At 41.3% G+C, this 23,923-nt stretch overlaps 2 protein-coding genes across 5 annotated transcripts in view; one reads left to right on the forward strand and one right to left on the reverse strand.

Annotated features, from left to right (window-relative positions):
* Window positions 1–1,134: 1,134 nt before the first annotated feature.
* LOC118410201 (gamma-aminobutyric acid receptor subunit beta-like) overlaps window positions 1,135–23,923 on the reverse strand; it is a 29,752-nt gene continuing 6,963 nt past the window's right edge. Inside the window, exons 1-9 of one of the 3 annotated variants that reach the window (XM_035811751.1) lie at window positions 21,363–21,503; window positions 17,852–17,971; window positions 8,470–8,598; window positions 7,663–7,851; window positions 6,868–6,967; window positions 5,990–6,147; window positions 4,959–5,114; window positions 3,852–4,033; window positions 1,135–2,052 (exon numbers count right to left, since the gene is read on the reverse strand). In XM_035811751.1, the coding sequence (XP_035667644.1) occupies window positions 2,025–2,052; window positions 3,852–4,033; window positions 4,959–5,114; window positions 5,990–6,147; window positions 6,868–6,967; window positions 7,663–7,851; window positions 8,470–8,598; window positions 17,852–17,971 (1,062 nt within the window). In that variant the 5' untranslated portion in view covers window positions 21,363–21,503 and the 3' untranslated portion in view covers window positions 1,135–2,024. The other 2 variants (XM_035811752.1, XM_035811750.1) reach the window with 2 other exon arrangements.
* LOC118410216 (kelch-like protein 24) lies at window positions 14,125–16,067 on the forward strand. Of its 2 annotated transcripts, XM_035811778.1 has the most exons (3): window positions 14,125–14,207; window positions 14,826–15,007; window positions 15,335–16,067. In XM_035811778.1, exons 2-3 carry the CDS (start codon window positions 14,897–14,899, stop codon window positions 15,872–15,874), a joined length of 651 nt encoding a protein of 216 aa, XP_035667671.1. In that variant the 5' UTR covers window positions 14,125–14,207; window positions 14,826–14,896; the 3' UTR covers window positions 15,875–16,067. The 2 variants fall into 2 exon arrangements, with proteins under 2 accessions (XP_035667671.1, XP_035667670.1); XM_035811777.1 differs by lacking the exon at window positions 14,125–14,207 and having other exon boundaries at window positions 14,335–15,007.

The following is a 23,923-nucleotide window of genomic DNA, read 5'->3' on the forward strand; positions in this document are numbered from 1 at the left end:
TGAACACCATCCACAAACAAATAGTCAGACCTGTCTCTGGTTCTGAACACCATCCACACAAAAATAAACGTGTTCCTGGTGCTGAACACCATCCACACAATTTCCTTTCTTTTTTGAGATGCCCTTTCTAGTTCTTAAAGGATTTGTATAAATGAATATTTTTCATTAAATTTTTGTCACGCCCAAATTTTACATAAAGCGGATCTATTGCCATTGTCTCCTTTTTTTCCAATAAAGCATTTCTGTGCAAATTTCTTTTCTTTTGTATTCATTTTCATGTTTTTTTTATTCATTTTTTAACTCCATTTTACCAATGGCGATTACTTTAAGCAACTGTTGAGTGACAAAAATTGGATTGGTGTGATCCTTGGTTTCATAACTGATATATGATGCTCAATATAAAAGTACGATTTGATCATATACCTGTTCGTTTAGTGTTTCTTAAATTCTATTACTGTGTGAGATTGGCGGGCATTAGGTTGAATTTTTTGTCGTTATTTATATGTATTTATTCATTTCTTTAAACGCTCCTTAAATCATGTGTTCTTATTATTTTCTTCTTCCTGTGTTAGTGCAGCTCTAGTTGGCTGGTATTATTTTGATTCATTTCTTCTGTTTGTTGATTATGTTGTACTTTTGCATAGGGTCCGTGGTATATGTGTTGCCTTATTGTATCATTATTGTGTGTTTTTTCTTCCTGTAAAATAAACAAATATCAATAAATAAATTATTGGTCAAAGCCTGTACTGGATAGAATGTGTGTGTGTGTGTGTGCAAAATGGTTTATATGGGGACCACAATATTACAGTTGTGCACCTAAGCAAATATTAGGTGCTGGTACTATAGTTACAGGTCCTGACCTTTACGTAAACAATTATGGTCTATTATCGGCAAGTTGTACATGTAACGGATACTACGTTTATTGGTCGCCTTATAGCATTCTGAGCATAAGTAACATACGAAGCCTAATATACGGAGACTTGCAGAAAAAAATGACACTTGATTGTAAAAAGAACACATTTACTGCGTTATCCAAACAGAAACATACAGTCACCAGATCTTATGCAGGGAGAACTTATTCTTGGTCAAAGTTGAACTATTAGTTGCCAGCCCAATTTTTTCTACTGTCCAAAAAAAGTCTTTGTCAGGGAATGAGCAATCCACTGATTCTGTGACGTCACGTTATGCAGATAGAACACGTGACACGATGAGAAGTGAATTATGAAAGAAGACATCCACATCAGGGTTTCACACCCATCCCTCAAGAGAGACGGGGGCTGCCATAGACTTTCTGCCATTTAAACTGCTCACTTATTCACGTATTCTATCTGCATAACGTAACTCCACAGATGCAGTGTGTTTCTCATTGCTCTACAAAGACTGGAGTTAGTCATTCGAAAATGTGAGTGTTTTAACTTTATGTTGCCAATCACAGTTCAAATTTGACCCCGGAGAAACGTACATTGCATCCAGACATTCGCATGAAATATAACCAAATATACAAGTAATTTCCTCAAGCGTATCACTTTGCATGTCGACCATGATTGTCAAAGTTTAATTATCTGTCTATTTTACCAACACCAGCTGTAGCAAGATACTACTTAAGCTAGACATTGCATTTTGGATTCTTGACCAACACGAATTAACAGTGTGCATGATCAATTACAATAGAATAAAACGATTCGATACAGGATAAAGCAATACTACGTGTGACAGTTATCAAAGATGTGCTTAGATACATTCATATGTGCTCTCCGATTTGGAAATATACATAGAGAGATAGATCTAGAAGTTTTTTGTTCATTTTGGCACAGACGTATACATATCTCAGACTATAGTGCTGTTGCCATTGTGCTGGTGTTTTCAAATTGATATGAGTCTATTTTCTTCTCTTTTCTTGTAGCGTAACAGAAGAAGAAGGGATGATAGATATCTAATATTTATCCGAGTGAGCAGTTGTTCTCTAGATGTTGGTCAGTGCTGTAGCAATTGCAGGATCGATTTTTACGTCACGGGTAGCGTTTTCATGCGGTGCTCTGTTCGCCGGGATGTCTGTAAGGTAAAAACGCAAATGAATGAAGGTGTTATAACTACAATAGGCATCGACGCAACCATGCATACATGGCAAAAACATGCCTTAACACAACTTCAACGTTACAACGCTTTATGAAAGAAACATATAGATATTACAGAATGTATACGAATGAAAACACATGTACAAGCAAGTAGGTAGACCAGAAACAATACATCTCCGTGAATTAGTACCCTCTTCAATGGACTTTCTTCAAATTCAATTGATGAGTAGTTCTACCAACAGTAGCATTTGACCTTTGGGGATATGTTTCCACTCACTCATTGCAATTTACTGAAAGTAGTAATTGAAAATCAACTATGGAATCTTATAACTTAGGAAACATTTATAATTTCTGCACAAAGTTTTATTCTTTTGTTTATTCTCATCTTCAATAATCTTTCAGATTTCCTATAAAGACATGCAATAGAGGCTTTAGCCCCGTACTTCCTGTTACTGTCCCCGCATTGTGCCCAGCATTCATCACCAGTGCACACTGACCCCAACAAGACACTGACATTCACCCGTTTGTGAAAACTTTATATTGTTTGTTTTCCACATTTCCCTTTCATTTGTGGTGCAATTTCTTACGTTTTTAAAAAAGTGGCAAAAACCTTCCGTACTGTTGCCGGTGTAGAATTTTTAAGATGGCAGTTCTTCCATCTCCACACTGATGTATGTCCTGTATGGTAGTCCCCTACATGGCTACAATGCCCATTAGTTAGTAGTTTTATAAAACTTAGTAGTCATACGAATGTACATAATTTACGTCAACATGATATCATGGTTTTTGTGTAAGCCCAAAGATAGAATAATTTTATTTGATAGTCATTTTCCTACCTCAAGAACTTCAGCTGTTTATATATTTTACGGACACCATGATAACATTTAGGGGTTGATTATCTGAGCTAATACGTTTTTTTGCATTTGAACTAGTTTATCATCAGACACATTGATTCTGGACAAGGTAAGTTGTATCCCACCTCTGCCACCATGTTGTGCCCGCTTATGCCCAGTATAGTATACGACACAGTATTCTGTACTATGTTGTCATCAGTCACATTGATTATAAGCAGGTAGCTTGTATCAATCCGCGATATAAACCATTTAGCCGAAGAGTATAGTTTCGAGCCTCGTGGGGCCTCGTAGCACAGTGGTAGTGTATTCGCCCGTGACCGAGAGGTCGCCGGTTCGAATCCGCCTGCCGTGTTGCCGGTCTTGTGCCCTTGGGAAAGGCACTTTACACGACTTTACTCAAGTGAAAATGGGTCGTCCCTCGGATAGGACGTTAAATGGAGGTCCCGTGTATGGGGAGAGCCATACCCCATGCACGTTAAAGAACCCCCACACGTGCGATGGTGCGGTGTGCGTTGGTGCAAATCCTTCTGTCGGGAGTTGGTGATTCACTTCAAATCACCCGGATGGAGGCCTGGCGAACCTCTGTCTCGTATCAGCCACATGGTGATCTACATCATTCACCCGGACGGGTGTGTCACCCGGTAAGGGGTGGTATAACCCGTCGTGTGCGAACATGTGCGAACATGTACAGGGTTAGCCCTTGACAATAGCCTGCGGCTAGTTGGGCAGCCCTGGCTGTTTGTAAAACAGCTGAACAAATAGATAAAAATGAAAATAAATAGTTTCGAGCCTAAACTATACTCTTCTTCGGCTACATGGTTTATATCGCGGATTGATACATGCTACACTTTAGAGTCATTTCTCTACACTGTCGTTTACTGGGCAAAAACGAGCATCAGAACACAACCGAGCACGACATTACCTTTTAACGGTAGCGATGTAAATGACGAGCGCCACGTGACAGAGGACGACCATCACACCCAGCACGACGGAGGACACGATGTTGAAGAGACTCGCCACGTTCTTGTTGGTGATGACGGACATCGTCGTGTGGAGGATCACGATCAAACCTTGCACCGTCAGAACCGCTAGGATGTAGATGTCCTATGGGAAAGGGAGCATTGGAAACCGTATGAACTAAGAGGTACAAACATACACCACTTACTTTCTACCCCAAGAGTTATCTGTCGCTCAAAAATAATGACCATGACCATAGCATATCAAGGACATGAGATATTAAGACAGAAGATTCCACTGCAGTACCGTAGAGAGCCGCAAGGAGGACTAATATTGAACGTTACCTTCCAAGGGAATAACATGATGGCAGATATGATATTCAGCTGGTGAAGGCAAATTAGCACCAAGGACTGGACTGAATGTGTTGTGAATCAGGGGATCTGCATAAAAGGGTAGCTGCGTATTTTTTTTTTCCTTTTTTACCCGTCATGTTATATAGGAGATGGTGGGAGTCTCTGTGCCTTGGACTAGCTTATTCGTCTTTTTAATTTTGTTCGTTTTCGTTCAGTCCGGCTGTCTGAACAAGGGCTAGCATATTTCTTTGTTTGTTTCTTTGCTTGTTTGTGTTTGTTTAGTCAAAGTTCTCCTGTAACTTACCAGTAGTATCAGGTAGGGGATTGTGGGTAGTCTCTGCACCAGGACTAACATATTTGTTTATTATTGTTGTATTTCGTCAAAGTCGTACTGTAACTTACTAGTAGTGTTAGGTAGGAGATTGTGGGCAGTCCCTGCACAAGGACTAGCACATTTGTTTGCTTATTTAGTTGTTGTTTAGTCAAGGTTCTCCTGTTACTTACCAGTAGTGTCAGGTAGGAGATTGTGGGTAGTCTCTTCACCAGGACCAACATATGTTGTTGTTAACTGAACTGAACTGTTGTTAACTTTGTTCTTCGTCAAAGTCGTCCTATAACTTACCAGTAGTGTTATGTAGGAGATTGTGGGAAGTTTCTGCGCCAGTTCTTATAGCTATCACATTTGTTTGTCGTTTAGTGAAAGTTCTCCTGTTACTTACCAGTAGTGTTAGGTAGGAGATTGTGGGTAGTCTCTGCGCCAGAACCAGCTTGAAGGCGACTGACGTCAGCAGGAGTGTTAGCGTCACGTCCAGCCGGCTCTCCAGGGCGCCGGTGTCGAGTGCGAAGGACGAGAACGTCAGCAATAGGATCAGGAACTGGGAAAGAGAACCAAGAGAAAATATGTTAGCAACTTAGAACCCATATGTAATTACTAGTCTGTTGCCTGGTAGGCACCTTCAGTTTGGGAGGTAAAGGCGGTGGAAGGGGAGGGATAGACGCCTTCCAATATCGTGCCATAGAGACAGAAAGTCCACTGCCCTTAAGGTCTCAAAAAGGCTATGGAACTAGTTTACTTTCGTACCTATGATATGTCACTGCCATGATATCCTTAAACTGCCATTTAAGGTTAACGTTTGACACATATCAACTTTGCAAGCCCAGGTTTGTGTTTGACATATATCTAAAAACCTTTTTCAGGTTTCCTCTTTTGTCGTCGATGAAGGTTAGATATCCAGGTAATAAGATACGCCAAAAAGCAGTTACTCAAGCAACTGGATATGGTTTTGGAAACGGAAAGTCAGACGTTTCAGACAGCCATCGGTGTGTTTTGTGACACCGTCAGTGACATTATCACTGACAAAAGACATCGGATGTTTATCTGAAACGTCTGAACGTTTCCAAAATCATATCCAGTTGCTTGAGTAACTTCTTTTGGCGTTTCTCTTTTGTCTGCCAGTGTTTGGCTGTCAGTCTGTGAAATCTATTATTGAACTAGTTAAACTGTACTTTCCACCACAAAAATTGGACTCGCCCAAATTTTCGACTGAACAGCACCACTGCTGTCGTGACAAAATTTGGGTGAGTCCAATTTTTGTTTTGGAAAGTACAGTTTAACTAGTTCAATAATGACTTCTACCAACGCAGATGAACTTTCAAGTTAAGTCTGTAAAATGATTGCACCTGATGATAATTGGCTATGAAACTTCGTTTACTGTAACTGAAACTGGTAAAAAAAGAAAAGTTGACCCACCATGATGACGAAGATGTTCCAGAAGTAGTAGGTCCAGCGACGCGTGACGTTGATGATGACGTCATAGGTGGGGAAGATGGTGTCGGGTCCCGTGATCTCCGTCTCGGTCTTCCCCTGACACGTCATCATGTGGGCGTGGAGATACCACTCGTCTCCACCTAGGGGGAGGTAATTTGCATATTGCATATTCATGCCAGACTTGGGTATGACACTAAAAGTGTAACCTATGTATGTTGCAACTTGAAATTTCGTCTGTGTTGGTAGTCATCATTGAACTAGTTTAAAGGCGACTGATCATGAACAGCACCAATCTTTGTCAAAGAATGATCCATTGCTGTCGTGACGTCACGTTACGCAGATAGAACACGTGACTCAGTAAGCAGTGGATCATAGGTTGAAGGAAGTCTATGACGCCCACGGTCTCTGGTCAAGGATGTTATTGTTCATTCCTTGACAAAGACTGGTGTTGTTCAGTCGAAAAGTTTGGTGAGTCCAATTTTTGTGTTGGATATTACAATAAACTAGTTCAATATAAAGTCAACAGACTGTGGTTTCAAACTGCAATATCTTGACAACATAACAATTGCAAACGACCAACTGTTGCCTTGATATCTCCAAAAAAACTGTACATGTTTTTAATACAACCGGATATAGGTTACCCCTGGATAAAGGTGGACAGGTGTTAATACTTAGCTGTGAACGCAAATCAGCACGAAGGACATAGCTGGGTGGCCACGTGGGTTATCAGCTTGAGAGACTAACACGCCACATCATTATCCAGCGTTATACAACTGGAAAAACTAAATATATATCTAATATTGATGGTGAAGAGCTCATAATCGGCAGTAATAATATCGGAAAGACAATCGAAAACCAACCTGTGAATGTTGAAGTGCTGATAGCGTCCTTCTCGTCCAAATATGGGCACAAGATCATGTGTTTGTCCGACCAATCAGACATCAGCTCAATCTTCAGTTCCTGCGAACAAAAATATTGGTATTCAGCAATGAAACAAAACATTAACGAGTATTTCGTTCTGGTAGATCGTTTTGGAACTTAAAACGAGCATTCGCTAGCAAATGTAGACACTCAATTCTTTCATGTGTGTCCTTTGATGTGGCATAAGGAGAAGATAAAAGGCAGTGAGAAACACAGACATAGCATCTCTTCCCCCTCACTTGATAATGTATATCTACCAACCTATATTCTTTGGATATGTGACTTGATACGCTTTGTATCACATATCTATACTACCCGTGTTTGATATCCGTCATTGAAAGTAGGCATCGGGGTAGAACAATGATGACATGATACAAAGAACAGCAAATAACTGGATAAATTATTTCAAGTAGACAGTTCAGGCAGCATATACTTTCATATGCTGTTCACAGACACACACACACACACACACACACACACACACACACACACACATACACACACACACACGCACACGCACACACACACACATATACACACACATGCGTGCGCGCTCGCACACACACACACACACACGCACGCACACGCACACGCACACGCACACACACGCACGCACACGCACACACACACACACATACACACACACACACACACACACACAAACACACACACACACACATGCACACACACACACATACATATAGACAAACACACCGGAAACACAATCTTCTTACCTGATGGTCGAACGGGAAGTTGAAGAGCTGCATGGCGACCTTGAAGGTGCCCTTCATGTGCATGGTGAGGCGGACCCAAGGCTGACCTGAACTGCCCTTGAAGAACACCCGTTGTTTCTCCAGTCTGTCTACCGACACGGCGTTAAAGAACACAATACGGGGGTCCCATTGGTCGTCCCAGTGGATGTCCTAAAAGTTTAGCCAATAAAATGTCAAAATATCCAAAACAATATTCTGTACATGTTAGTACAGATGTTCCGCAGCATTTCACCTTGCAGGTAAGAAACTTACAACCGAATATGACATACCGTTACCTACACAGGCTTACAGGTAGGAAAATCAACCGCAGCCTCGTTTTGGTGTAAAATCTGACAAGGTCCCGAGAAATTCAAAATGGCCGCCGTAATTTGGCAAGAGGCTTTGTTCTGCTGCTTGTGTGACTTCTTTCTATACAGAAGGGATAAAACTTTCAATGCGATGAACATCTATACTTCAAGGCGCATCAGCTATCACTCACGAGAGACAGTGGACGGTATAAACTTTATGGCACTTATGGCCAATTACTGACGTCACGTGTCCGTTAGATCACGTGGCTTCTGTTTTCATTGATTTAAATTCTGAAGGTGACTGGGGCGTCCCACTTATGAATTTCAAATTGAAATTAGAACTTCCTATTACGATCTTAAAAAGTAAACGTATTCGTATCATATTCTTCTACTACTATGCAGTTTTCCCATTAATGTGAACTGATTGCAATGCCTCGACTTAGTCATTTCATTCTTGTAAGTTGTAGTCTCTGAGTCTTACCTCAGCTGTGGCTCCGTTGAGCTGTGGTTCTTCCCAGAACGCCTCCACCACCGCATCACAAGTGAACTCTTCCTTCAGCGTGTCGATCTGTCCCACCTGCACGATGAAGCACCGGATGTGCACCGCAACCTGCACACAACAGGGGACGTTGCTAAGTCAGAGCTAAAAAAATGATGGGCTGCGACCGCTGAACCTCTCCAAGCAGAGGTTAGACTCCGGCTGTTTTTTTTTTTACGTTTTTCTTTACGGGTTATTATCAGGGCTTCTATTTTGTACCGTTTTGATGATGTCTCGCGGCCCGATAAAACGCACAAAACCCTCAAAAACAGCCGGAGCCTAAACCCTCAAAAACAGCCGGAGCCTAACCTCTGCTTGGAGAGTAGAACAACCATAGATTTGACAGATCGCTCAGTAAATTTCATAGGTAAAGAGTGAATTTTACTATTGAGCTTCTGCTACGGACTGAAACCGGCAATGCTATGTGATATATCGCAATATATCGCAATGATATGTCATTTCATCCTTCCAAATGCAAACTGTTACGTCTGACCCGTTCTAACAAGCCAATCCTGTACACATATCATATATCTGACTCTGTTGTAGCCTCTGTTACAAGTATGGACGACCTAGGGGTTATTGTGCGGCCAGATCTGCTGTGGGACAACCACATTGTTAAAATGGTAGGTAAGGCGAACTCTGTCCTGGGTTTCATCAAACGCACAATTGGTTTTAACGCTAACACTGATGTCCGTAAGGCACTGTACACCACATTGGTCAGAAGCATCCTAGAATACTGTTCTCCATTGTGGTCTCCCCAGTCTAGGAAACTCATGTCCTTAGTAGAGGGAGTGCAGCGCCGAGCTACTAAATTCATTTTAGGCCCCCAGTCTACCGACTTAACCTACAAAGAAAGACTGACAGCACTACAACTGCTACCACTCACGTACAGGCGGGAGGTGTGTGACATTATGCTTTTTGTCAAATCAAGGTCAACTGTGGAGAAATATGTGTCATTTCCCACAAGGCCGACTAGAAGTATTAGATCCTTTATGCTTACTCCTATTAGATCTAAGACCTCAGCGTTACATCACTCCTACATTCCTAGACTGGTAACAATCTGGAACTTGTTGGCTCCTGGCCTCCGTTGTATCGGACAGCTAGCAGCCAATCAGTCTGATGCGTTAGCATTCAAGCACAAGTTGGTAAAGTCTGCCTATGACAGACTCAGTTTACAATGCAGTCTTGACCAACATTGCACTTGGTCCACTTCTTGTGGGTGTGGCTCATGTGTGGCTTTGAGGCCGCGCTAGGCAATAGTTAGTAAAGTAAAAGTAGTGCTACCCAGATTATGCTTTCCATATATATATATGACCTGTATTATGACCTGTATTGTATGTATTGATGTTGTTGCTTGTATGTTATCGATTTGTATGTACTGGTGTTATTTTTATGTGAGGGAGGGCAACTTGTAAAGGTTGTTCGAACCTGTTTTGCCCTCCCAATCACTGTGTGATGAATTCAAATAAACAAATAAACAAATAAGCAATATGATATGCTCCACTATATGTAGGTAAAGACTTGGCTAAAATTATAACTTAGATAAGGATCCAACAGCATTGTGTGCTACCTGAAGGAACTGCGAAGAACTTATATTTTAATTGAAGCCTGTCATTCAATCCTTTTCAATAGAAGTTGCGATGTAAAGTAAAGAGATCCTTGCATGCATGACGACATGGATAGGAATTTCTCAAAACGCAAGCTACCTAAAAAAATCATAACGTCATATTGATGCATATGATTTCTTGAATTTACAAATTGAAAGTCAGATGCGCAATTTCCAAGAAAGCTGTTAGCGAGCACAAAGATCTTATTGCAATAGAGAGTCGCCTTGATGTGTTCAAAAAGAAATAAACAACAAGCGTTCATCACTTTGATAACAGCAAAAAACAAAGAGGAGCTATTTATTTCCAAAGACCGTGGATTGCTGACTTTCATGGCCGTGGAATTTACCACCTTTATTGGGACCCACGTCCGTCAAGTGACTCATGTCTTGCTGTTGTTTCCAATGAATGATATATGAATCAAAATCTTCAACTTAAAAATCTTCATTGAAACATAATGAGAGAAATGGCCCCGGGCGATGTTGCAGACTATCAGACAACTTTTAACGGTTAAGTGAGCATGTAGGACATTAAATGCAGTTTAGTGTTCAGGGACTGCTTTTGAATTGATCCAAAACGGGGTAAAACGCTATACAACACAAGGTAAGAAAGTTTGTAAAAGTCTACGGGCACATTTCCAAACCGAGGCCCGGCTAGGAAGTTTACGGCAACACAAAATGTATGATATAAAATACAGCAAAACACACAAGACTTTGGAAAATAGTACTAGTCCATGAGCATATTTTGTGTATATTTGCTTACATGTATTTTTATTTTTCGGCCCTGCAAACGGCCCGGCCGGGCTCCGGTTTGGAAATATGGCTCTCGCATTGGTGGGGGAGTATTATAATTAAATGTGGGCGTTGTCATTAAGGAAATATATGCGTTCAATTATCATCTTATCACGGTTGAACGGACAGTGAACCATTAGAGCATAAAGTCAACCAGGATTACCTGTTTTCCAGTTTGGCTGTTTAGAGTTAGGCAGCTTTTTTTGCCGTCCACTAAATCGTTCGTTTTTACTCGCTGCATTTGTCTTTCTGTCCACAGACCTGCTTTAAAAGTGACCAGTAAGTAGATTTAACTTTTACATCAGTATCTGAGCATGTTTTAAGTGTTTGTGGTGTAAGTGTTGCTAATTAAGTTGATTACATACCGGTGATATTGTTGGGGGGGGGGGGGCACTGCGATAAGTCTGCATTTTCACGTTACTGCATTTATGTAACGGATTATTTCATTTTATTTCAATAGCCCTGTGTAATAATTCTTGTTGGGGTATCAAGCGCAAATTTTGCAATACAAAAATAGTATTCATGAATGAGAAATTAACGTTTTAGTTGAAGAGTAATCATAAGGGGCGTTGTCAGTAGACAACTTTAACAAATGTGAGGTCAAACTAACACAGTTATTTAGTCTCTGGGTAGAATATTTCGAAGAGAGAGTTTTGCTACAAAACATTTGTCCGCCCAGTTAGTCTGTGTTTAGTCGCTACATTCAAAGGCAATAACATTAATCTGCTGATTTTCTGAACAAAGATCAGGTGTTGATGATAGCGTTAACGATGATTGGCGCTTGGTAGTGATCAGCTAGCAGAGCTATCGGGGGGGTCAGTACTATAAAGTACTGCATAAGTCTTCAAAAACGTTCTTGGAGTCAAAAGTAGAAACGTTGTCCGCTGAATTGCACAGACTGGTCCTGAGATTTGTGCGCCATTTTGAAAATGACAGCCAGAATTTTGCCTCGCCAATCATGATCAGCGAAGGATAGTTAACTTTATAACACGTTTCCCAATGTAACAATTTACTGACTCACAGACAAACGACAAAAAAAACCGAGAGACAAAATACAAAACCCCAAAACAAGTCTGAGATTGCGAAAGTAATATGCTTATTGTGTTACAACTTAAGTGTCAGTTTAATACTTACTTTGTCAGGGACCGTTCATAACTTCGCCGCAAAAGAAGTGATGTATGAATGAAACAAATTGATACATTTCCACAGAGTCAGACTATTGAGATAGCATCCATTATCTTTGATCAGTTGCTGAAATTGAGTCTAAAAAGTCACACCCTATGTGTGCATATATAAATGAGTATCTCTCTCTCTCTCTCGTCGGAAAAGAAGTCGGAAAAAATGTTTAAAATTTTCATATGATTAACAATGGGTCGTGAGTTAGACCCCGGCCGAGTTTGTTTGTTTGTTTGCAGTGGACTAGCCACATTCTGTAGCTATAGTGATTGCACATAGTTGCGTGGCACAAGGGCCATTGAAACGGAGATGGGCGCCGCCTTATGCACCCTCCGGTGCGGGAAGGACTCGTAACCTTTTACCTTTAATAATTTCCTTCTCTTTGTCCAGCAATGGACGTCAAGCCAGAGAAGCATGCGTCTTGGTTCTTCACGCGGTTGCAAGCGGCCAAGACTGAGGAGCACCTGTTCGACATGACACTGTGCGCCAAAGGGAAGGAGATACCCTGCCACCGTTTCTTCCTCCTGGCGCTTTCTGACTACTTCAGGGCCATGTTTAGGTACAATAGAAAATGAAGTTCGTTGAAGAGATTCATTAGCCACGTATGAGCACAGTTGATAGGAGTTTTTCTTCTAACAGTGACGTACATTTAAAGGTAAAACACGTACCTCCAAATTTTCCATGGCTATCAGTCCACCTTGATCACGGAATGACCTAGTTCTCGCGAAAATTGCGAGAACTAGGTCGAAACGAGAAGATGAGGTACATTTTACTGTAGATTGTCCTTTGTATGAAAGCTATAGAAGCATTCTATTTGACTATGTGTTAAATAGATTTATATACTTCATATACTGTAAATGCAGAGACTTTCGCGGTGGTTGAATGTTCGAGGTTTTCGCGGTGGCCGCTTCACCGCGAATTTAAAACCATGCCACCGCGAACATTTTTCCAGTAGTAAGAGACAGTAAGTGCATGGCGCTACCGCGAAACCATCGCGAAAAGTCCTTTTCTCGCTACCGAGAAATTAAATCCCGCGAAATTAAATGCATTTAAAGTACTTAGATAGTAAAAAGAAATTTGTATTCCGTTATAGCCTCCATAGCAGGCTCTCTATGGAGGCTAATTCCGTTACAGCTTTCGATAAAGTCCAACCAACCATACTGCTAGCTACATTTATGCAATTACCAAGCAAGAGGAATTCGAATGTGCTAGAGTACATTCGAAGGGCTTATGCACGTATAGAATGTATATGACAGTTACCATTGTTACATGTAGGTGATTGTTAGTATGTGACCTGTACTTAGCCCACTGCGGCAATATGTACAATAAAGGTTTTCATTCTTTCATGTTCAGTGGACGCCATCCCGAGAGCAAGAAGGAGAGAGTAGAGATCGGAGGGGTAAGTGCAGAGGCGTTGCAACTGTTGGTGGACTTTGCCTACACTTGCCAGGTCACCATCACCGATGACAACGTCCATCAGCTGTACGAAGCAGCCAATATGCTACAAGTGGAGCCAATCGAAGAGGACTGTCGCCAGTTTCTTGCCGACCGCCTGATCTCGCATCCTGAGACATGTTTACGAACGTTGATATCAGCGGACAAGATGTCGTGTTCATATCTGTATGAAAGGGCAAGAGCCTGCGCCTTCAAGAGTTTCGAAAGCGTCTTCACGACTGAAGAGTTCCTCCGACTACCTGTAGAATTCTTAAAGACGTACATCTCAGATGATGGCCTTCACGCAAAGAAGGAGGAAGACGTGTTGGATGCGATCATGCTTTGGGTGAAACGCGATCTTGAAGAACGGCAAAGACACTTCAAGGAACTTATCGAGTGTGTTCGCTTCTCAAATGTGGACCTAGGCCATCTAGAAGACATCATGAAGAGAGAGAAGGAGTTTGCTGAGATTACCGGACTCGGGGAACTGATCAAAGATCGGTCAAGACATTCCAAATCTCGTCACATTCAAGAGCAAGAAGTCCTGGTTTTTGGTGGCTTCATAACAACACGGTCTGGGGCCCACTCTGGGCACTACGCAAACCGTAACATGTACAGGTTTGACCTGCAACTCGAACACATCGACCGTGAGCACGAGCCATTGCCGCCCCCTCTAGTGAGTAACATGCGAAGTGCAGTGTGCGTTGTCAACAATGACGTCTTCGTAACAGGTTTGTACTTTTTGGCGACGCCTCAGGGGCTCGCCTAACATGATAGAGTGCGTCCGTTTGGAATTCCCCAAATTCAATAGTTACTTTTTACCCCCCCCCCCCCCCATGGGTTCTGGTCATAGAGTTGATTTACAAATGAAAACATTCACTTCAAAGAGTACACATTGCAAAAATCATTAAATCTAAAATGATATAAACCAATACAATAATGTTTCTCTTGCATGCTCCCAATTGTATTTACATACAACGTATTTTGGAAGTAGTATTAGTACTTACTTGGAAAGATACAGACCGTCAATACTACCACCAAAGGGATCGGACTATCACAACAGATCCACCAGAAACTGTGACAAATATCGACATGTGAAATGTAGGGCTGACAGACTAAAAAAACTCGCCGATCCCCTACGTTGTGCTCCTTTTGAATGCCTAATGACTTTATCTCTACGGATATCTGTTGTGTTTTAAAGTGTTGCTACACGCACTCATTTTGGCTTTGACGCCACAAAAGGCTACGTGACTACCATTAATTTTTACTCTTATCTATCGTTATATCCTGACAGGTGGTCAGAATGGGCCGACCCAAGCATGGAGGTACAATACATCGCTGAACTCATGGGCTGAGTTGGCATCCATGGGGGAAGAAAGGAAATGGCACGGCATGGCAGCTCTAAACGGGCAGGCGTACGTTGTCGGCGGTGACGTGGAAGGCACATGGCGGCTTGAAGATGTCGAGGTGTACAGAGAGACAACAAACAAGGCAGCAAGAGTCATTGACAGAGAGGAAAACAGAAGAACTCGATGGATTAAAGAAGCAGTTTGGATCAGAAAATCAGTGCCAGTCATGAACAGAGACGAGGGGGGATACAAGCTGAGCCACGTCTGGGATGGCATTCTTGCTGCTGCAACGCCACCTACATCGGCTATAAGTAGCAGCAAGAAGTAGTTCCCGTCATTCCACCCTGATGATGGTGTCTGACAGACACCGAAACGTCGGAAGTAAGTTATTTTCTGGTTGTGCTATAAGAACCTTACTATATGAATAATTGCCAACCTGATGAAGTTATTTACGGAGACAACAAACAGCTGGGAAAACGTAGCGCCACTCAAACTTGGCGTCAGCCAGTTTGCCATAGCCACATTTAGCGGGAACATGTACGTATTTGGAGGCGAGCGCCGCAGCACCACAACCACGACGCGACGCACCGGCTGCGTCCAGCGCTACAACCCCGCCGAAGACGAGTGGACGTTTGCCACACCACTGCCTGACAAGCCGTGGCCTGGAAAGGCGTTCACAATCAAGGCGAACGTCTACTTGTTTGGCGGAGAAATGGACGGTATCCTGTGCTACGATCCGCTGACGGACTGTTATGAGAAGGTTCACGAATCTGATCGGTGGGTACTATCTGGACATGATGAGTTCAGTTCCACTGTGTGCGGATCTGAGATCTATATAGTTGGTGGCCGTCGCACCAAGGTCTATCCCGGTACGAAACCCAAGCCTACAGTTCGATGCTGTAACGTGACCAGCGGTATTGTGAGTACTTGGGGTTTAACAGAACTGCCATTGCCACTGTATATGCACAACGTTGTGACAGTGTTGAAAAACTAAGCTGCCAAACAAGACAACCCTGGTTCAACTTTATCCGCGGGGTAACCTATATCTGTTATTTTTAAACTGTGTATTTAGGGATAGGATGTCGAGGACTGGTTTAAGATGCAAAATGTGGAAGATGCAAAATGTGCATTGTAATTTGAAACTACAAGTACCATCCGTTGAAATGATACCCATGCTTTAAAGAGCACCGGATCATCCAACGGATAAAGGTGAAGTAGCTTTACCCTCATAGCTTACTTCCTTACTGTGCAGTTTTATTAAGACGACACGTTACTGTAATCTTCTCTGGACTGTATTAGTACCATATTTACCTTCCTGAAGTAGGCTACGTTAGATAGCAGCGACACCTAGCTGCAGTGCAAAGTACAACAAGTCAGTATTGCCCTAAGAATGTAATTTTTGGTAAACGGTCACGTCGGTTAGGTAAGAGAATTTCTTTTGTGGTACCATTGTCTTATAGCTATACTTGGATGCATTCTAAGCAATGGGTTTTTTAAGTAGGAAATGGGTAGTAAGGCTGTACGGCATTCGGTGAATTCGAAGCATATGCTAAATTAGCTTATTAAGAGGCACTTCTGGCTTTGTAAATGTGACTTTTTTTCTTTACATACAGAGGCTGTTTATTCAATGTTGTCGCAGATGATACTGAAATAAACATTTAACCATGTACAAGGTATTTTTTTTTTCAAAAACGCTTGTCAAGTAGGTTCATCTATCAAATATGCACAGATATGTGAAAAACTTTGTTTTCAAAAGACTACATCTGTGTGAGATAAGTGATATTTGATCAACAGCTTACCCATGTTGGATACCACCGTATTCATGGTATCAGAACACAGTTTTCGGCTATACGGATTTCCATTTAAAGGGCCACACAGTGACTGGATTCGACGAGGAAAAAATTAAATAGGGTGCACTTTAGGAATACCAAAAATGTTTGAGTTTAGGGTACAAGACAAAAAATATCTTTTTTTATTCTGTCCGCATATCGCCTTCTCACGTCCATTTTGAAACGCCGCTCTGCGGAGGTCAAATAACTGCAGCCGACTCACACTACAATTTAGACAGGCAGTTGCGTAATGGGGCGCATTTATACACCAAAAAGAAAACTTTCATAATCCAAATCATACAATCTCAGAGTCGACACCTTCCTTGACCACGCAGCACAGGTTATATCTGGCTGCCTCTCAAATAAGGCTTTCTACCTCTCCTTCAACAAGTCTATCCGTACTACTTTATGTATCTGCGTCAAAGACCTGGGGGTGCGGAGGTCGTACTCTCCAAGCAGAGGTTGTGTCGCGAAGATATTGTAGTAGTCGGAAAAATTACACCGGCGCTCCTCTTAACTACTACTATATCTACGCGACTCAACCTCTGCTTGGAGAATAGGGGGGCGCGCATAAATACTGTGTTCTGCCAGTCGTGTTGCAACGTCAGGCTCTTACCTCATCTTCCACAAGAAGACCGACAGTTCGGTAGATAAGCTAACCCTATCTCTATGTCAGAAATAAATATTTAATGAGAAGAGAGAAGGGCAAGGGTAGAAAGGGCCGTTTGGCGAAATGAACTCTGGCCAGTCGATATGAACCCAATTCACTCAGCCTGCCAACTAGACATCGATGGTGAGATCTATCAAAGATACTGTAAACTGGATCATGTGTGCCGCGCTTTTATTTCACTGTTTCCACAGTTTAGCAGGTATTGGAGTTACTCTTCAAAACAATTTGGAAAAGATGTCAGTTAATATGCAAATTCATTCCTGTCGTCTGCTATTTAACCTCCTTGGTAATACTAAGCTATTCTTCATCATGTGGCCAGACGGGTAGAGGTCTCCTACAGAGTCCAAGCCATTTACTGTATAATGTTGGGAGAATGTGAGGAGTTAATTTTGCGACTGACATCTTGACAAAAGAGAGTGTTTTATGGTTCTGTGCCCTGCGTCCAGAAAAGGAATTTTTAAGATATTCAAACCTTCTTTCCATCCTTCCTTGGGGTGAACTCTGTCTCCTCCTCGACGAATTTCCGGAGCATGGACTGGATCTTCCGCATGCCCTTCGTCACCTCGTTTCCGTCAAGACTGGCGGACGACATCTGTGGAAAACAAAATTGTTATAACACTTGTTAACCTTTATCAGTGGGGTAACCTGTATGCGTTGTTTTCAAAACCAGACGTTGTCAAATGTTGCAATGTTGATAAACACGATTAAACAGAAAGATACAAGGAAATCTCAAAAGAATCTAGGTGTTCAAACCCCCTATCTCAGTCAGTATACAACAATGGTTAACTGGAAGGAGCGGTCAACCTTGATAAAACACTACCTTCGGGAAAATATGTCTGCAATATTCACCAAACACCTACAAATATCAACGTTGCATATACCTGGCTGACCAAATCAGGTCCCTTATATTTACTTAGGTCAATCAAGGGTCAATCAGGCATCTTGTATTGTGTGGGGGTGGCTTTTTTTGCTGAATTTGTTGTCTGTACAATGCAATAGTTCCTCAAATTTTACGCGGATCTTGAATTTGGAACAAAATTTTCCCTACAACCTTTCCTGTGTTTTCTTCACCTTTATTTTCATCAAGAAAAAATCATTTTTATAAGCTTCTGTACAGCGATCTTAGTTCGCTCCAATGTCGGAAGTGTATCGTGTGTTCAACCCTTTTCAATGGTTCTTGTCCGGTAGGGGACGAGGTGGATACGTAACAGGGGATTTGATTGGTTTAAGTAAATGCAACGTTGTATATGTATGCAATGTTGACGACCGACTGTTTTGCGCCTTTACTCTAAGAAAACTTATTCAAATTAGCAATTAAGGCTATTCTACTTGGCAATGTATCATTTTTGATGACCAATCAAACTCCTGCGATACCTATGTATCTGTCTGGGGGGGGGGGGGGAACATAGCTTTAAGAAGCAAGTTTTCCGTCAAGAGTTGCAAGTAATTAAGCCAAATTCAACCAGCCAATCAACAACGCTTTCTCAAGCTGACAGGCAATGTTTGCCTATCAAGGGGCTGGAACAGGATGCAAAGCGAAGTTTGATTGGTGGGTTTTAAAACGCCACGATTCATCGACCTCTGAAATTGAAATGATTGTTTGTTGGGGGAAACTGAGACCCCCAATCCGTCTAGAGGTTCTAAAGTTATGCTTACTACAAATATCCTGAAATACAAATAGATACTCACAGAGAGAGGGGGAGGTAGGGAGTGGGAGAGAGAGACAATATTTGTTACCCCCTGTTTCTTTTTTTATGGAGGTAAATGTCTGGTAATACAGTACAAGAGGTAGCAGGTGTGTTCTGTGTTATGAGCTGTCTGCGTATAACTCAAAACCCAACAGATTCATTAGCGTACGAGGAATTATGACAGTTAATTGGTGCTATAATTACAATCAGTCCAGAGGTTCGAAAGTTATGCTGACAATAAATATCCTGAAATACAGGGACAGACAGACACACACACAAACACACACAGGCACACGCATACACACACACAGACACACACACGCACAGAAACACACAGACACACACACGCGCAGACAGACACACGCCCACACACACAAACACACGCATACACACACACACAGACACACACACGCACAGAAACACACAGACACACACACGCGCAGACAGACACACGCACACAGACACACACACACAGAGGCACAGACATACACACACACACACACATACACACACACACACACACACACACACACACACACACACACACACACAGGCGTATCAAAATGAATACCTCTATTTTTCATGGAGGTAAATATTTAGTATTACAGTACAGTAGGCAGCAGGTGTATTCCGTGTTATTAGCTGTCCGCATATCACTCCCCCCAAAACCCAACAGATGCAGAACTTAATTAATGGAAAAGGTTGACATGACAGAACATTCAACCTTGCTGCGAGGTCGTTTGCGTGTCACAGTGATGAATATTGACCTCGTCTTGTAAATACTGTAAATGCATTTAAGTCGCGGGGATTTAATTTCGCGGTAGCGGGAAAAAGGACTTTTCGCGGTGGTTTTAATTTCGCGGTAACACCATAGACTGCAGTACGTCTCATATCATGATAGAAAAATGTTCGCGGTGGTTTTAAATTCGCGGTGAAGTGGTCAACCGCGAACATTAATCCACCGCGAACATTTCTGCATTTACAGTATCGGGTAGAATATGTGTCAAAATTGAACGACTTCACTCCTATTTCTCACGGGACAGCCACACAGTAGTGGCAAGCTATTGTACATAGAAGAACATGGGAGCGTTTTGTTCTATACAGACTATGTAACAAGCTAAAAGATAGCAGTAACGTTATAGGTAGCCCTTTGGGATTCAAAATAAACCACCAAGAGAGAGAGACATATGTTATTAGGAGTTCATTATCACAGCGGGTGTTTGACGGGTGTGGAATGTGAGTGACTGTAAAATATTTATCAATTACTAGGTGCAATATCAGACAATGTTACATTTTCTGTGAAGAACTAAAATGTACCATGTACTACAATGTCCAATTTCTTGCCATATCTAGAGCCACATGAATCGTGGCTTCCCGTAGCCTAACGGTAAGGGTCTTTGGCTCAAAGCCTAGAGGTCCTTGGTTCGAGTCCACAGAAATGCTCTGACATTGTGACCTTGGGAGTGACAACCTATACGAGTTTCCTCACTTCACTCAGGTTAAAATGGTCCATAGACTCGGTTAGGTCCGTCCGACGGACAAGACGGTAAATGGAGGTCCCGTGTTTGAGGAGAGCCACGCCTCAAGCACGTAAAAATAGCCCACCACACTGACATTGCAAGCAAAGTAGTGTAAATGTATCTTTGGATTATGCACTGGCGGAATTATGTTTGTGATTGGGTACATTTGTTCTAAAATCTCGATTGAAAATATCTGAATATCGAAAGATCTGAAAGAACTGTTCAAGAATCGTTGGTCACTGAAATAATAGTTTACAGTAGCGTAAGTGAATGTAATGTCATGGATCTTTGAATCACACTTACAAAACCGCCTAGGAATCTAGATTCGTCAATGGTTTATATCTTAAAATCAAAGCCGGCAAGTTGAGCTAGCCCTGCGATTTCAAAAAAGTCGCTAGAGGGCTCAAACTTATATCACTTCTTTCCGAGTACAGTAGATATCTACCAACCGAAAATCTTTGCCATACCTTGAATAAAACACACTAAAAATATGAAAACAATACGTTCTGTTGCAGAAACAGGAAACGCCGCTAGGAGCCCGGGACCCAAAATCTAATCATTCCTTCGACAGTCGGACATGACATAACCACACACCAAGTTTCAGGAAAATCTATCTATAGCTCCTTCAGTTATACAGTTTAACCACAAACACACAAACATTAAAAACAAAACAAAAATCACCTTCTTGGTGAGTATACTCCCTTTTCGACCGCAGCGCTTGCCTCTGCAAAAACACAACTCGCACTAACCGTTCGTAATCACAGAAAAATCTCACCTTCTATGTTTGGAACACAGCGGCTCAGACTGTATACGACCGGGAGCTTCCCAAAAACGAGCGGAATGGCAGAGACTGATAAGGACCCGTTTGCAAGGCTACTGAAGTATCCGTTTTTGGAGGGGGCTTTTTATTTTGGTCCCCTCGTTCCCCTGTGACTCTCGTCCCCAGGGTGTCTGGCGTCCGTCTGATGCCCCGAAACCAGTGTACTTCTCACTATGCCGAAACTAATAATTAACCCTTTAAGATACATAGTCTTATAAATATTGAAGCCTTTGGTGAATAGATTCTATTTCCTATAGAATATAACCAAAGCATTTCTTTATCTTGATCTATACATAAATGTTGTCAACATATCGTTTGGAACACAAGTTTTGACAACATCTGTTACTATGTAAAAGTGTAAACCCCTCGCCTGGGTTATTCCATTTATGTCTCAGGGGTTTACATTCTTACACTAACTTCCGCGCTGTGCCACATTGTCCGTGCTTGTCTTAGGCCATGTTAATTTGATTACTAGTATTTGGATGGCATTCACTGGGAATCCAAAAACTGATGCGAGCGTGCGAATAATTACAAAGTTTCCTTTATTATGGAATTAAAGTGGTCAGGAAGGTTGAACAATGACATAGCACACAGAATATGTTGGGCGAACAATAGATTTTTCATCTTAGATCTTTCGCATCTTTCTTCTTTGACTTTGAAATTGACGGCGACGGTAAAGTTGTCCAATATTTTTTTTTAATCTAAAGCTCGTTTTGCAGCTGCTTTGTACGATTTACAATATGGTTGAAAACTATTTTTTGCAAACGGACGCGCGAAAATTGATGCGCGCGGATGTCATCCATATAGTCAAATCAACATGGCCTTTCAGCCAAAAAAACTATGTTCGTGTAGAAATTTCTCGTCTACTACCTGGTGATTTTATGTAAAATATGATTAATATATGTCACCCTGAATGCAGACAGCCAGTGTCACGCATATGAAAAGTAATAAGCCGTTCTATATGACCTTTGCCATTTTCATATGAACGCTAATAAAACCACTCTGAATAATTATGCGGTCAACCATTATATGTGTGCAATATGCCACTGTCTGTGTAAAAACGATAGATAGCCCTTAGGAAGGTGGCTAATATTCCAAATATTATATCGCCTTTCTGGGTTGAGTTTAAAGGTACGCATTGTAGAATCTGTCCGATCTATAAAACAAAATAAATACACTATCTTTAGTCATTCTTCCACGTCGACAGAAGTTGAATTCTTACACTGCACAACGGTATTCATCGCGTGTTGTGAGATAGTCGAGATGTCTTTACGTTCTACAAGGGTTTCTTTGTGTTTCTGAGAACTACATGTTCGGGGCTTCGGATCGTGAGACTTGCTGTCTCATTCTTTGCTAACGTTAATAATGTGACAAAAATTACACAAATATCTTAAGAATTAGTTGTATATTCCGAATATCTATAGCTTTGGCGCCAAAATTGTACAATACGTAGCTTTTAAAAATGAAACATTGTCACTAATTAATTGCCCGAGACGACAAAACCAGGCTATAATAAAAAACTATCGATGGAAATTTCATCCGGCATATTTTTCCAACCATAGAAAATTAATAAAGCGCGTTCCATATTACATGATAATTGCGACGTTCTGTATTATTAATAAGGCGTACGCGTGGTTATGACGATCAATCCAGCGAAACAGGTGTGCATAGAAAACACTGGTTTCACAGCATACAAACTATTCACGTATGGACAAAACACCGCATATTTACGTGCAAACAAAACACGCTGTGTATATGTAGTGTCTTCCCGTGGGAACAAAATATGGTAGGTATATTCATGTTAACGAAACAGTGTATTTACGTATATACAAAAACCAGTACATTCACGTATTAACAAATTTGCCGTGTATCCACTTGTAAATGAAATATAGTATATTTACGTATTAGCAAAGCACAAAGTATTCACGTGTAAACAAAACACAGAATATTTAAATTTTTACACAATCTATTCACGTTTTGAAAAAAAAAAACGGTGTATTCATGTATGAAATTTACATAACCTAAAACACGGGAAATAACATTGACAAAGGCGTTGAATGTCCTGTCCCGTTATGTATATGTTTCAGCGATGTTTATGTTTCCCATGAAAAAAAGGAAGTCCAATTTTCAGTTATTCATTCTATCCAATGGTGCGTAGCATGTAAACATGCATTGATGCAGCTACGGATTGTTAGAGGCATTGGCAACAACATTTTATCATTGAAGCATTCTACCATGCTCTATTTAGCTTCCCGTTGTAAATATCTTCCTAAAACCGCACGAAAAAATCTTTTGAACGATTTTTTTACGAATTTTGAAATAAAGCAAAATGTCAAGCCATAAAAATGAATACATAGGTGAAAATACCAGTATTAAGATCGAAGAAAAATTCATTTCATAAACATTTACGTTGTTCAAATATGGCAACGGTTACGCTGTAATTTTTTTTCATAATTCATCGGAAAGAAATATTCATTTTATAAAGCCATGCCATCTAGAACAGTGAGTGACAAAAC

The sequence above is a fragment of the Branchiostoma floridae genome, chromosome 2 (genome assembly GCF_000003815.2).
Source record: "Branchiostoma floridae strain S238N-H82 chromosome 2, Bfl_VNyyK, whole genome shotgun sequence".
In the NCBI taxonomy this organism is placed as follows: Eukaryota; Metazoa; Chordata; class Leptocardii; order Amphioxiformes; family Branchiostomatidae; genus Branchiostoma; species Branchiostoma floridae.